At 54.8% G+C, this 14681-nt stretch overlaps 2 protein-coding genes across 3 annotated transcripts; both read right to left on the reverse strand.

Annotated features, from left to right (window-relative positions):
* Nucleotides 1-191: 191 nt before the first annotated feature.
* Nucleotides 192-4838, reverse strand: VSIG2 (V-set and immunoglobulin domain containing 2). 2 transcript variants are annotated; one of them, XM_045555713.1, is made up of 7 exons: nt 4697-4838; nt 4091-4254; nt 3337-3544; nt 2378-2536; nt 1311-1430; nt 1050-1194; nt 192-384 (listed from the first exon to the last, which is right to left on the reverse strand). In XM_045555713.1, exons 1-7 carry the CDS (start codon nt 4755-4757, stop codon nt 252-254), a joined length of 990 nt encoding a protein of 329 aa, XP_045411669.1. In that variant the 5' UTR covers nt 4758-4838; the 3' UTR covers nt 192-251. The 2 variants fall into 2 exon arrangements, with proteins under 2 accessions (XP_045411669.1, XP_045411671.1); XM_045555715.1 differs by lacking the exon at nt 1311-1430.
* Nucleotides 4839-5777: 939 nt separating this feature from the next.
* Nucleotides 5778-14149, reverse strand: ESAM (endothelial cell adhesion molecule). Its single transcript, XM_045555712.1, has 7 exons — nt 13886-14149; nt 10187-10371; nt 8974-9178; nt 8623-8778; nt 7274-7396; nt 6854-6980; nt 5778-6607 (listed from the first exon to the last, which is right to left on the reverse strand). The coding sequence occupies exons 1-7, from the start codon at nt 13953-13955 to the stop codon at nt 6298-6300; spliced, it is 1176 nt and encodes a 391-aa protein (XP_045411668.1). The 5' UTR covers nt 13956-14149; the 3' UTR covers nt 5778-6297.
* Between the last annotated feature and the right edge of the window lie 532 nt (nt 14150-14681).

The following is a 14681-nucleotide window of genomic DNA, read 5'->3' on the forward strand; positions in this document are numbered from 1 at the left end:
GCGGGGCGGGCCGGGGGGAGGGCAGAGGTGGAGAGGTACCCAGGTTGAAACCTACTCCTTTGACCCAGCCAAACTTCCTGCCTAAGGCGTCGTCTCCCGGACTTGAGGCTCATTCCTTCCTTCCCTTACTGGTAATACTCTTTGAGCCGCCTAGAGGAATTCTCCATACTGGTAGGAAGGAGGAGTCAATATGGTACCCAAAGACTTTAATTATTGACATCCCCCTTCACCGCCCTCAGGTTCAGGAGAATTCAGACAACCATAGGGAGCCTGGACTTCGTGGTCGTCACAGTGCTGGCAGACGGGGGCCTCTCCAGGAGCCCAATGCTAGAATCAGGCCTCACAGAAGTTTGCTCAGAAATCCCAGGGGCAGTGGCATCCTCCCTGATGGATATAGGGAAATTCTTAGTGAACGTTAGAAGCATCCTTCAGAGGGCGGCCATCCTCTAAGCTGGAGACTTTTAAATTTGACTGTGCATGGGAATCACCTGTGGAACTTTAGTTAAAATGAAGATTCCAAGCCTCATCAGCCCCCACCCCCAAACACACAAACACACACACACCTCTAGGAGCGGTAGGAAATGGTCTGAATCTGAATGTTGAGCAAGTTCTGGACCCGGACTAGCAGCTATAGTGGATAGCAGAGGCAGTTACCCCCCTCCTTTCCTGATTGCCTCACACAGAACTAAACTCAGCTGAATGCTCAGGACAAAGCAGCACCTCTCACCACTACTTCCAGGTAGTTAGTATATATGAAAATGCCTTAAAAGCAGAAAAGTAAACCTTTTTTTTAAGTATGGAGAGGGGCAGGGCAGTCCTGCAAACTGAGCTGTCCCTGCACCAGCTTAGGAACCAGCTCCACCCTGTACACCTTGCTCACACATGCAAATACGTAGGGTTATACTGCTGTCACCACCAAATCTCAGGCCTGAGCAGCACTCCCTACTCCTAAATGCATTTCACAGTGTCAGAGTTTGAGGGCTGCAGGCACCCACTCAACCCAAGCCCTTTCCTCCCTCTCTGCACCACCCCCCAGCCCTCCTGCTCACCGAAGGTCACTACCCCCATAGGTCTCTTTGGGCTTCTTCTTCCTGTTTTTCTGGAACCTGATCAGGCAGAAGGCAGCAACTGACAGCAACAGCACACCGAGGAGCACCCCAATCAGAGCCCCAGCGACTCGGCCTTTGGGGGGATCTAAGGAGACACAGGATCCTCAGAGTTGCAGACCTTCCTTGGCCCATCCTCAGACAGCTTCATGCAGCCTCCCCAACCCAAGCCTGCCAGTCTGGCATCTGCCCAGCATCCCCTACCAGTCACAGAGAGGGTCAGCTCACAGGATGCACTGCCCATCTGGTTGGCAGCCACACAGCGGTAGGTGCCCGAAGAGGTCAGGGAGAGATTCGTGAGAATGAGCTGGCCAGACACCTCATCTAGAGGATGAAGAGGAAGTGTTCCACCACTCATTCAACTCACAGTGAGCACCTACTATGAGGAAAGCACATTTCACTTCATCCTTACAACAATTCTGTCAGAAAGGGACTAACTTCATTTTATTGGTGGGGAAACTGGTTCAAAGAAAGGAAGTAATTTGCCTGAGGTGACCAGAGAGGAATTCCAAAGCCTCTGCAACTTTTGTGTTCTTTCTGCCCTACACAGCTGCCTTTGGAGGGGACTGCATACACATAGAAGGCTTAGAAACCGTCAGTGGAATTGGGGTGGGGTGGTCACTGGCTGATGTCAGGCTTCTGGTTGGGGATAAAAGGTTTGATTGCTAGAAACTACATCCTCTGGGGGGCTCTAAGCTGACCCAATTGCTCTTCTCAGTTGCTTGCCTTTGCTTGAGAAGACAGAGTACACACCAGGAGGTTGAGGGTGAGGGTGTGTGTCTGGATTGATAAAAGAGTTTGCTAAGACTGGGAGGAGACAGGGCAGCTGGAGCCAGCAAGAGAAAGCTGAGAAGCTAAGGCTCTTAGGTATGTGGTTCCCCCAAAGAAACTGGCTGAAAGATTCAAGCCAGTCCAGGCTACTCTGCCTCAGTTTCCTCTTTTGGAAGTGATTCATGACCCTTAAGAAATCTAAAAGGAGTCTCCCCAAAGCAGACAAGTGGAAATTATCACAATGCTCCCTGCCCTCCACTCTCTTCCGGGATATCAGGGTATATTTAGCTTGAGAAATGCACCTAGGATCACCCAGCCACAGACTGCGCAGGAAGGCAGACAGGAGGGAACAATACAAAAGGCCAAGGAAGAGTCAGGGAAGGGTCCAGTGGTGGGCCTCATACTCCTAGTCATGGAACTAGTAACATGGGTGTATAGGGCTTAGAGAGCAGATTTGCCCAGATCCCGAGTCCCCTCTTCCTGATGCTGTGGGCCCTTACCTTGAACCATGCTGCCAGGAGAAGGTGTAGGAGAGGATCCAAGGTGCACCCAGTTGTACACTGGCTTGGGAGCTCCCTCAGAGGAGTGGCATCTCAGTGCAGCAGAGCCGCCCACAGAGGTTTGCCCACTCTGGCTGCATAAGGGATTACTGGGAGGAACTGCAAAAACCACAGAAAGTACCTCAGCAATCTTCCAACCCTACCCCCATTAAGCACTTGACTTCCTGCTTCATTACCCCTACCAAATAGTGTCCACACACCACTGCATCCTGAGGAAGGGATTCCCACTATTGGAAATTCTGATTGTTAGAAAATTCTTCCTTATGGTGAGCCAAAATCTTTGTTAATATAATATCCACCCACTGCATCCAGTTCCTGCCCTCTGGACCTGAAAGGAGAAATGAAAATTTCTCCTCCAAGTGACAGTCCTTCAGCTGTTTGAATACAGCAGACATACACCACATCCTAGGTCTTGTCTTTTCCATCGAAACATCCCCAGCCCCTTTAATAGTTTCTTCTAGTTGCTCATCTCTGAGCAGGCTCTAGTTTGGGGTAAGATGGAAGCTCTGAACACAAAGTTGGTGCTCAGTGACAAGGGCCCTTGTTCCTTTAATGGCCACTCCCCTTTTCTGCCATTGACCTTGGGAATAGACTCTAGCTACCCATGGGAGGTTCCTTCACCATGGAGCTGGTGGGGGCATGACTCAGATCCCCACATATGGGAAAGACTTTCTCTCACACCCTTTGTTACTAGGTCCTGAGGGAAGAGATTCTTTCTGTGGAAGATGGAGTTGGAGTATGACCATCTAGATTAGAAGACTTGGGAAGGGGATATCTTCCCCTGGGGTCCCCAGTGCAGTTGTGTGCTCAGGCTGAAAATGAGGACAAGGGGAGATTTAGCAGGGCCAGTGCAAACTTTCAGGTATGTGGGTGGCTGACGGATTCCCAGCCTGCCTTACCCAGCACAGTAAAGTTGATTAACCCCAACCCATTGGTGTAGAAATCTGGTGGGTTATTAACATGGCAGAGGTAGGTTCCAGTATCTGAGGGGTGGACATCAGTCAGTTTCAGGGTGGCCACCCCTCCTGTGGGTGGGTTGTGAAGCAGGCTGGCCCGCTTTGCCTTAGAACCAGTTGGATACAGATGGCCATTGGTGAAGTACAGGATCTGGAGAGAGGTAGAAAACACACATATGTGCCTTTTTCTGCTTGGCATCAACTCTACAATCCTTCCTTATAAAAGTGGGAATAAGAGGCTCCTCACTTACATCAGCCAGGGAGGCTGATACTCTGTAGCTGGAACCACAAGGGTCTATCTGTCCCCAAACACCAGCCCCTTCCAGGTGCTAGATGAACTAGATTCATTGCTTTCAGTTAAGCATGGTTCTCTCTACTGGGGGTAGGGGGGATTCGTGCAAATAGTCCTAGAAGAGGCAGCATATTATCCTAATATTAACTACAAAGCTCTAGTGTCGGTGAGTTTATTAACTGAAACTAGGACTGCACTGACATAGGCAAGTTGGATATAGGAGCTATGGGAGAGGAAGGGATGATATAGGATCAAGCAGACTGCAGCCCTGCGAAGACCTAGGAAAAGCCCACTTACCTTTTCATACAAGCGTAGTGACTCCCAGACGCACCCTCCCCACCCCACCTGGGCTCCTGCCTCTCCTTGCCAACCCCACTCCACTCCGCGCAGTTGCTCTCAGCTCACAGGATGGGATGCAGAGATGGGGTCCCCAGGCTGCACAAAGCTCCACTCCAGGGCGAAGTTGTCTCCCACCGACGTGCTGTAGCTGCAGGCCAGCTCGGCAGTCTTGCCCACCGGCGTGCTCAGCGGCTCGGAGGGTACCTTCACCTCCACAGCTAGCCCTGGGGCTGGAGACCCACATCCCGGAGATCTGAAGGCTCCGGCCCACACCTGAGCGATTACACTGGAAGCGGGGGGCTCCCTCCCCAGAGCGCAACCCCTCCCCTCAACCCAGTCCCTCCCGTCCTGAAACCTGAGGTTTCGGTAGGGAGGGAGGGAGAGGCCCACAGCCCGGCCTGGATTTTGTGGGTAAAAGGGCCTAGACTGGGCCAGGTATGAGGGTGTGTTCAGCAGAGAGAGGAAAACAGTGGTCCTGCGGGGGTTAAGCCCCCTGCCACGGAGAGGACGAACAGGCCTGCCGGCTTGCCTACCTCGCCCCTCCGCCCGGCGGCCTCCCCGGCGGTTCTCCCCGGCCCACCCCCAGCGGACGCCCCAGCCCCTGCGCCCCGCCGGGACTGAGCAGGCCGGGCCTCGGCCCCCCAGCTCTCCCCGCGGTCCCGCCCTCCTCACCACTCAGCCGCAGGAATCCCAGCAGGGCCCCGCAGAGAAAAGGCCCGGGGAGCTTGGCCATGGCGCGTCCTGCCGGGTGTCTGGGAGGGAAGGGAGCGCCCCAAGGGCAGCCGCCTCAGTGCTGGGCAGGAGCGAGACTGACTATCTCAGAGCAAACAAGGGGAGAGGCCGGCACCCTCAGGTAAAAAGCACGCTCCTCCCTCCTCAAGGCCCAATTCTGGAATCACTTTAGCCCTGCTCCCTTCTTCTTTCCTCTTCCCACCAGCCTCTGAAGCTGCCAGGCCCTGGGAAAAGGGCTGGCCTTGGGGTGGGCATCCCGAGGGGAAGGGCTCAGAATGGGACCTCTGAAGGGAAAGTGCGACTTTGGAGGAAGAGGGAGGCATTCTGATCCCCCCAGAGCTGGCAAATGACAGCCCCACCCCAGAGCCTGACACAGTGAGCAGGGGCCCTGGCCACAGACCATTTCTGGCCCCTTTAGAGGTTCTTGTTCCTTCCAAATCCTTCTTCTCACCACTTGCTGAGGTTGGAGTCACCATGGAAACTACAACAGCCTCCCCATTCGCAGAGCCACTCCATTTTATGGGCAAAGAAACTGGCACCTAGAGGAGAGCCCAGCCTTGGTAGGAAAGTGCATGGCAGAGTTCAGACATGGACCTGCACCACATCCTATGCCCAGCTCTCCCTCAGCAACAAGGGGAATCACTTCTGGATGGGCAAGCACGTGTGTTTGTCAAGGATTCAGTGGTTTGGGAGAGGGAAGCACAAGTCAGCTTCCTCTCCCTGTCCCAGAAGAGGAAGCAGGAGACTCAGTCCTGGAGCACAGCAAGAAAATGCATCAATCCCATCCCATTGCTGATCAGAGCAGGTTATGGTCTCCTTCTCTCCACAGGACAACAAATGACTCTTCTAGAGCTATAGAAGGGCTCTAGAAAACTCTAGAAGAGCTATCTGGAGCTGGTAAGCTCTGAAGCTGTGTGGAGAAGCACTCCTGGGTACACAGCCTGGGTAGGGATCTACTTTGCATTATCCTGAAGCTCAATTTCTGGAATTCTGGGTTTGAAAAAGTGATTTGATTCTTGTGCCATACAAACACAATGTATCTTTATTGAAATTGGCAAAATAAAAACAAAAAACATACATTTCAAGTTAGTTTAAAAGATATCTTCCCCATCCCCTGCCCCAACAAAACCCAACCAAGCCAGCAGGACAGGTTATATCAATGCAGGGAGCAGGAGTGGAAACAAAGCACGGTGTTAGATAGGGGTGGGGTACAGATCAAGGAGGCTTGGGGGACTCAGTGATTAGCAGTCTCTGCCAGGGCCCTTGGTGGGCAGCCAATCTCAGCAGCATTCAGCTGGCTTCACAGAAGTAGGGATGGGTAGAGGCTCCTCCCAATCCCAGGTCCATTTCCTCTTCGCCTTCTACCTCCTGGACATTTGTGTCTTACTGAGAATCAGTTTTCTCATAGCAAAGAGAGGTGGGGGCAGAGGACTAAAGGTCTGGAGTATGGCAACCCTCCCAAGACTTAGGCCTCTGTGCTAGGGGTGACCCCTATGGGAAGGAGAGACACCAGATGGTTCAGCCAATGAGTGGCTGGGCCATCACACCAGAGACCCAGCCTGACTCTGGGCAGGCACCATCACAGGCACAGCACCCATGCGGCTCAGGGCAGAGGAAGAAACCCCACCAGGGCTGGGGGATGTTGGCTTAGGGTGGGCCCCATCTGTTCTGGGCAGTTTTAATGAGGGCGGGGCCTGGCTGGAGATACTGGGTGTGGGGGTCAGTGCACCAGGCCTGGAAGGGGGATGCCGCAGGGCTCGTGCTGAGGTGACAGAGGAAAGGGTCCCATTCTTGGAGATTGTGTCTGAGCCCTTGGGCCAGGGCAGGGTCCGAGGAGCAATGGCATCCTCCCTAGTAATCAAAGAAGTAATAAGAGGTCAGAAGTGGGAGGAGGAAGGAGGGGAGAGTTCACATGCTTTGTTCTATTCCCCTTCTCCCCCCATACTTCAACCTTCCTCCCCCTCTCCCTTAAAATCTGCCCACAGGGGTGTTTCAGCTACTGCTCACCTTTCCATTAGATGAGAGTTGCCTGAAATCCCAGGCTTTGTTAGGGGAGCAGAGAGAGCCCCAAACACAGCAGAGACCAGGGATACTTACTTGATATCGTTGGCTGGCTCCTCCAGGCTCTTGCCCCAGCGTTGGTACAAGAGGACCAGCCCAGCCAGCAGCCCCAATCCAATCAGGATGCCCACAACAGCTCCAGCTACCACCGCAGCCCTAGGCCCTAGAAAATGCTTGGTGTTAGAGTGGGACACCCAGCTGTTCCCTACCCCTCTCCAATCCCACTATCCTCACTGCCACCATACACATTCTGTCTTTTTCCACGTTAAGAAGAGGGGATGGCTGTCAAGCAGAAAATGGCCAGTCACCGACCAGACATTTGTACAAACATTTGACCAGAGCAAGGTCCCTGTCCTGTTACAAGGAGAGGCCTCAGCAGACAGGCTTCCTCCCCTCTTGTGACCCCACCTCACCACCACTGACCATTCCCCTTACCCACACTTACCCCTCACTGACCTGTGCTCACTTCCAGGGTCACATTGCACCGGGCACTGCCCACCATATTGTGGGCCTTGCAGATATAGACTCCAGACATGGAAGTGGAAAGATTGGTGAGCCTTAAAGACCCACGGGTGGCATCTGTGGACACAGTTTAGCCATCAGTCCAGGGAATCTCTTTCCCATTAAAAACAAAAACAAAAAACCTTTCCTCTCCTCTCCTTCCTCTAGAATGTCCCCTCTGACTCTCTGGGAGTCACAGATTGTCTATTCCCTGATGGAGGGGAAGGTGCGACAGCCGGCATGCTCCCAAGTGTCCCCACCTGATATCTGAAAAAGGAGGCTAAAGGGGAAGTGACATACAGAAAAACCAAAGTACTCTTTTTGCTTCTTAGATTCATTACACTGAAAAGCAGTAAGAGAGAGAAAGAACATTAGGCTAGGAACTAGAAAACCTAGGTTCCAGAATAGGCTCTGTGACTTTAAGCAAGTTATTTCACATGCCTGTGTCTCCATTTCTTCATCTGTGTAATGGGGACAAAATAATTTACCTGACGGTGTTGAAAGATTATATGGACTAATCACTATAACAGTTAACATTTACTGTCTACCTACTCCACATCAAAGACTGCTCTAAGTTCTTTACCCGTACTAACTTACCAAAATTTCACAATGAACCTATGAGGAAATAAGTACTATTTAGAAAAAGAAAATTGCTTATTTGAAAATGAAGCTAGAAGAAATGAAAAGTAGAAAAAAAGCAAAATGAAAATCCATATTCCTACCACCTAGATCCAACAGTTGCTAACATTTTGCCATATTTATTTGATTTCTCTCTCTTACTGAGACATTTTAAAGTAAATACTTAAGCGTAAATCTCCAAAAAATAAGTATGTTGTCTCACATAACCACAATACCATTGCCACACCTAAGAAATTAATGATAATTATCTAAAATCATCTAATATTCCATATTAAAAATGTTTCAATTGTCCCTAAAGATTTTGTTCAACTGGCGTGTTCAAACCACATTGGTGTGTTCAGACAGGTGTGTGTAAAAATCCCTATTTCACAAATGCAGAGATGGAGGCACAGGATCACAAAGCCAGGGAACGGAAGAGCTGGAATTTCAACGGAGACACTAGCTCCAGAGCCTCCTTACTCACAGCACACAGCACGGGAATGCACCCAGCACCACGCCTGCCCCTGGTGGGCCATCTTTCTCTGTCCTCCTCCCCACATCCTCCTCCTCCCCCCAGTACTTTCCAGCACTGCTTCGCCTTTTCACCCCAGTTTCTGTGGTACCTCAGTACCTCTTATCTTTCCCCTTCCCAGCCACAGTCCAGCTGTTTCCAGAAGTGCTCTCACCTGAAACTGGTGCAAAGAAAACCTGGGCGGATGGGGGCGGCCGCTCCCACTGGTATTGGGCAGCAGGCTTACTCCTTGGAGACTGGCAGCTCAGGGTCACGTTGGCCCCCACACGGGGCACACCCAGGAGATGGCAAGATGGAGGAGCTGGAGGAACTGGGCAAGGGGAGACAGATGAAAACCCACACCTAAGGGACCCGCAGATCCTTGTCCTCCCCAGTCCCCCATCCCTGTCACTCCATTTGCCCCTCCCCCAACCCTTACACTCAGCCATTTGGGAGAGACACCTGCCACACCTCCCATTGGGGTTGGGGGTGGGGAGGGACCCAGAGGTGTGTGCTTCTCACTCACCCAGCACATTGAGTTCTAAAGTTTTGATGCTGGAGCCCCTATCCCTGTTCTGGCTGTCCAGCAAATTCACAGAACAGCTGTAGGAGCCGGTGTCTGTCTCCTGAAGGACCCGCAGGTGCAGGGACACGTTCCAGGAGGGCTTGGAGTAGACCAGGGATGCTCTCGGATTTTTTGACGTTGTGTTCCCATTGAAGCGGGACAACAGCTGGTGTGGGCATAACACCTCCCCGTTATTATTACATGTGTGCACTGTGCCCACAGGCTCAGCCAGTCACCCTCCCCCAAATTGACATTCTTCAAATACCTCTCATCTACACCCATCCTTCTAACCTGTACCAGCTCCCCATCCACCCCTGTCTCCCTAGCCACCCTCTCCCTGCCCGTGGGTTCTCTTCACCAGAACAGTTCAGTTCTAAATCCCCTCTGCATTATTTCTTCTTCTCTCACTTGGGGTGTTTAGAAAGGTGGCGTAATGGGTGAAGGAGGGATAATGTAAATAGGCAGTATGGATAAAACAAACTTAGATTGCAGGGGTAGATCCAGGTTTTGTAGGGCCTGAAACTTATACAATGTTGGGGGGGAGCATCTTCAGGAAAAAGAAGATAAAAGTATCTTTTAAAAAAAATCAAATGACCTGCTTGAACACATTTCCCAGGACCTTGGAAGGAGCCCATGCAAGTGAGGGGCTCTGAAAATTGTTCCCTTTGCTTCTTTGTAAATCCTCCTCTGAGTAGGTATGGTGAGGAGGACAGGTGGGAGATTGTGGGAGGTGGCTGCCCCCTTGCCTCTCAAGGTGGTATAAAGGGGCAGGGAGCAGAGGACAATCATTTGGGAAGAGAAATGGCCTGTGACTTGGCAGTGTCCAAAGCAGAGAATGCGAAAACAGAAACATGCTCAACTTTTAAGAGTTGTGTTACTTGCCCTAAGCCTGTCCCCTTTCCTTAACTCCCACCCCTCCCCCCACCCCATATAACTAAGCAAAATGCCTTTCAGCTTTTACAGTGTTTTGTGTGCTGGATTTCCAGGGAAAGTTGGGCGAAAGAAAATTATTTTGGGGAAGCCTCCAATATCAGAACAAAAACTGAAGCGGTGAGGACACTTGCTTACCCCTGAAACTCCTTCCTGGGCCGCATTCCCTGGCCACCCCTCCTGCCTTCCCTAAGCCTGCCGCTGGGCGAAATTTGCCACAGGCCGAGATGCTTTCCTCTCTCACCTGGACCTGTTCCTTCCCTTCCTGTTTGAAGAGCCAGATCAGGAACACCTTCAGCCCCTGGACCGAAGACACCTCCCCTTGCAGGGTGTACCACACCGGGAGCACCGCTTCTGCTCCCTCTACTGCCTGCAACCTGGCGAGGCTGGCCGGCACGTGCAGCTCCAGCTGGGCCCGCGAGGGGGACGCTGGAGACAAGAGCGAGGAGGCGTGAGCGCGGAGGGCTGGCGCGCGGCTCGGCTCTGTTCGCTGACCCTGTCCGACGCGGCTGGAGGAGAGGGTCGCGAAAAAGTCGCGCGAACGGGAAAGAACCTCGTGGTGTCCCGCCGCCGGAGGCCTTGAGCAGTGCCCTGGGCTCGCTGACCCAGTGTCTTGCTTTCAATGTCATTAGAGCTTATTCTCTCCACCCCCAGCCCCTGGGTTTGTAGCGCGGATAGGCCACATTTATATACATTTATTCGTATCCAGAGGTGCAGATTCTGAGCACCAAGAAGAGGGGGCTGATTTCCAGCTAGGAGGGAAAGATATCAGGAGGAAGAACAGATCTACTTTTCTACGCCCCACGTAGCCCACTTGCTCCCCCAGTTTCTCCGGGCGAGAGCCAAGCAAGAGCAGCGACGCTGGTCCGGACAACCAGGGAGGAGATTGGGAAGCTGCCTGGTTACCGATTAACCCCTCGGCTCCTTCTGAACTCCCCAAAACAGGGGAGAGCGGAGCGGCCCAGCGCCCAAGCCCGGCCCAGTGGCTGCGGTGGTCCTCGGCCTCCCGCTCAGTCCCAATGCGCCGGTCTTCCCTGGGAAAGCGGACCCATAAAGCACCCCAGAACCCTTTTGAGGTCCGGGCGATCTGGGCGGATCCTCTCGGGTCGCAGGGAATTAAAGGCAGGGCGAACCACGATCTCCGGACAAGCACAAAGCTCCCCCTGCGCGTGTCCGGCGTGCAGGAGGTGAGCTGGAGTGCTGGTTTCAAGGAGCGGCCTATCGTTTGCACCGCGGCGTCCAGAAAGGCTCACGTTCTGCCTTTCAGAGAGGCAAAGGGGCGGCTGAGTGCTAAGTCCTTTGGAGAATAACGTGGGGCTTGCGCCCGGCCAGGCCTGAGGACGCCGGCCGCCCTGCTCCTGGGTGCTGGTCTTTTCGGGCCTCGGCATTCTGCGCTCGCGTACACAAGACGCCACCTCCGCGTGGCGAGCAGGCGGCCAACCCCTGGGCAGAGGCCGCGGACAGGCCCAGCTCTCGGCCTTCGCCTTCGCAGCACCAGGCTTGCAGGCCTCTGAGGGTCCGGAGCCGATCCGGCCAGGATGCGCGCCGCCCCCGCCGCTTCCCCGCGGCGTGTCTTTACAGAACCCCCACCCCTGTTCCTTGGCCTTCGCAGCACCCCCTTCCCATTTCCTGGCCGGTTCCCGCGGGCTGGGCAGGAAACTTGTAGCCGGTGATAAGGCAGAACACAATGAAGGGGGGGCTGCTAGACCGGAGGCTCTGCGGTGGAAAACAACTCCAGCCTCAAGGAGCTCAACGCCCCCTGGGGACCCGGTCTGTGGGCCACTGGGCCGAGGCAGGGCAAGCCGGGAGCCTGCGGACGATGCCTTTCTGCAGCGCACACCGAGCGCCCAGAAACGGTTCCTGCACGGAAACTGCCTGCATCCCGGGAGGGGCGCGAGTTTCCTTCGCATAGACTGGCCCAGTGACCTCCCCCATCTATAACTGCACGTTGCAAAAGGTAGAGGGGGGGGTCACAATAGATACTAATGGATACACTAGGGTCTGGGCAAATGCTCCCTGTCCTAGCCTTCAGTCAGAAACTAGGAGCAGAAAAGGGCCCTCTGTCCTGGGTGCCTGCTGGTGCGGAAGTCCCCCAACTGGTCGGACCTTTTCGCTCCCAGGGTCCACGGTGCCTCTGGGAGAGAAAGGATTCTGTTTGGGTCTGAGTGAAGGTCACAGGGGCAGCCCAAGAAGGGACTTCCAGCTCACGGCACTCGGAGACCAGAGTGAGGGAGCAGGCAAGGGCCGAAAGAGAGCGAAATGGGCCCGCTCCCCAGGGCTACTATTTTTAGTCTCCCTCTTTCTCTGAGAAACTCCCCCCGCGGGCTTCTCACGCCCCAGGGGCAGCAGCGCCGAGCCGCCGAGGAGCGCGCGGAGCGGGAGGCCTCGCCGAGAGCCCAGTGGAGCGGAGCCGGGGCCTGCCCGGTGCGCCAAGGTCCTGAGCGCCATTTAACCCTCAAGTGGCCAGCAGGAGCAGGGAACCCCCCCGAAGGCGCCCGGTAGAGCCTTTGAGTCCGGGCGCCTTCGGTGTGGCAAACTGAGGCTCCGAACTGGGATAGAAAAAGGGGGAGCTGCAGATGAGCTGCAGGTGATGTCCAGGATGCCCGGGAAGCAAACTTGGATTTTCCTCCCTTGCTTCAGAGACTCCCCCTTCCACAGAAGGAAAAGAGGAGCTGAGGTTGAAGTTGGCAGAGCCAGGCTGAGAAGTTGAGGGATCCTGGGTCAGGTCCACCAAGCCTAAGGAAGCAGGAGGCCATCTGGTGTGGCTGGTGGAGTGGTGGGTGTGCTGCTCTTGAGACCCACTTTGTCTGGGGACTCCAATACTTCATGCCCAACACCCTTGGGATACAGACCAGGCTATAGGACATGGGCAGGACCTAGCATCTCCATCTCAGCTCCGGTCATTGTAACTGAGTTTCACTCTACATCTTTTCAGCCCTTACTTGCTTGGCATCCTCCAATCTGAGGGAAATGAGCTAAAGTGGATATCCCAAACCCACCCATGCACCCCCATTCCAGATCCTTGAAGGAGGATGGCAAGAAATCCTGGGAGGCAGCAAGCGAAACAGCTTGTATGGGCTTAGTTCCTGCTGGGTCCTTTTCTCCCCAGATGGAACACTGAGCACCCCCAGCTCCAGCCGAACGTAGGGCCCCTGGTGGCCTTCAACACTACTAAGTACTTGCTCCAAGTCAGTTCTCTTCCTCTCTGACCCTTTGCCACCCTCCTCCCTATTTCCCTGGTCCCTTTGGCTCTGGGAACCAACGGGGTAGTGGACCTGGGTGGGGGGATGGTGGTGTCACAGTTATCCTCGGGGCATTTGAACCCCTCCCCCATTTCCTGTGTCCCAAATGACCTCACGGTCACCCTTTTGGGACACCTCCCTTGATTTCCAGGGCAGGAAGCAGGAAGAGGGGGCAAGAGGGAGGATCTGGACTGGGGAACTGACACGAAGTGCCTTTGTCAAACCTGAAGACCAGGGGATTCCCTTGGGGATTCATCAGCTTGTGGGGGGGGTGGGGGGACGAGGGGGGGCTGGGATTAAGTCCCTAAGCTCTTTAGCCAGTGTCTCATCTAGCGGCTCAGCTCATCTGGCCCTGCTGAGTGGGGGGCGGGGAGTGGGAGGTGAGGAATGGCTCCCGTAACTCACCCCAGAGGTATCCAGGTCTTTCAGGCGATGCCCTTACCCACCTCCCACCCACGCCACTATTCTCACACAAACACTGCTCTCAAACTGGGAGCTGTCCCCGCCAAAGCGCGGAGAAAAGTCAGCACTGGCCAGTGATGCCCTGGAGTGGGGTTGCGGGGTAAGGGAGGAGGGCAAGAAGAGTCGGAGGCAGGAGTCTTGTGGGACCCAATTCCTCATCAGTGCCCAAAGTCCTCCCTCAGGGCCTGATTCACCCATCCCACATCTCAAGCCCCCTCCTGGTCCCAGGTTTTACTCACCGAGGGTACTCAGCCCCAGAAACAAAAGCCGCAGCAAGTTGGTTGCCGGGGGCCTGGGCAGGGAAGTCATGGCCCTCCCTGGCCCCGACGGAGTCTGGGGTACCAACTCAGGGACACACCAGACCGACAGGTGCCAAAGCTGCGCGACGGGCCGTAGCGGGCGCGGGAGTCAAGCCACTAACACCAAGGGCGGCTCCAGCCCAAGTCTGTGCTCGCGTGTGCCGGTGGTGGGGTGGGGACCGACGGCGACAGGGGGGCGGGGCATTCGAGCGGGCGGAGAGGTCGCCGTCCTCCCGGGCTGGGTGCGCGGGTGGCCCGCCGCGGGGGGGCGCTCCTAGCGTTCCGACGGCCGGATCCCGCGTCCCCTACCAGGTCAGAACTCAGGGTGGGGCTGGGTAAGTCTTGATGTCTCCACGAGCCAGCCCGGGGGTCAAGGCGGAAAGAGGAGGGTCCTGAACTATCATTCTGCGCCGTACCCTCAGCTTCCGCCGGGGTTGGATAGGAAGGATGACCAGGAAAGGAGGGAAGTTAGGGGACTCTCCGAAGTCTAGGAACCACCCGCACCCCCGACACTCTAAACGCCTTGAGGCTCTGGCTCCAATAACCGGCTCCAACTTGGAGGTACCGCGTCTTCGACCTAACCAGAGAGGCCTCCCTGGAGGAGGAAGAGAAAGCAGCATTTTCCCCAGGTGCCCGGGACTCTGCAGTGTGGGGGGCACAGTGGCAGGAAGAGGCCAGAGCGTCGCCCGTGCCGGCCCCATTCTGCTGCCCAGAATCAACCGCTTTCCCAGAGCCA

The sequence above is a fragment of the Lemur catta genome, chromosome 7 (genome assembly GCF_020740605.2).
Source record: "Lemur catta isolate mLemCat1 chromosome 7, mLemCat1.pri, whole genome shotgun sequence".
Taxonomy (NCBI): domain Eukaryota; kingdom Metazoa; phylum Chordata; class Mammalia; order Primates; family Lemuridae; genus Lemur; species Lemur catta.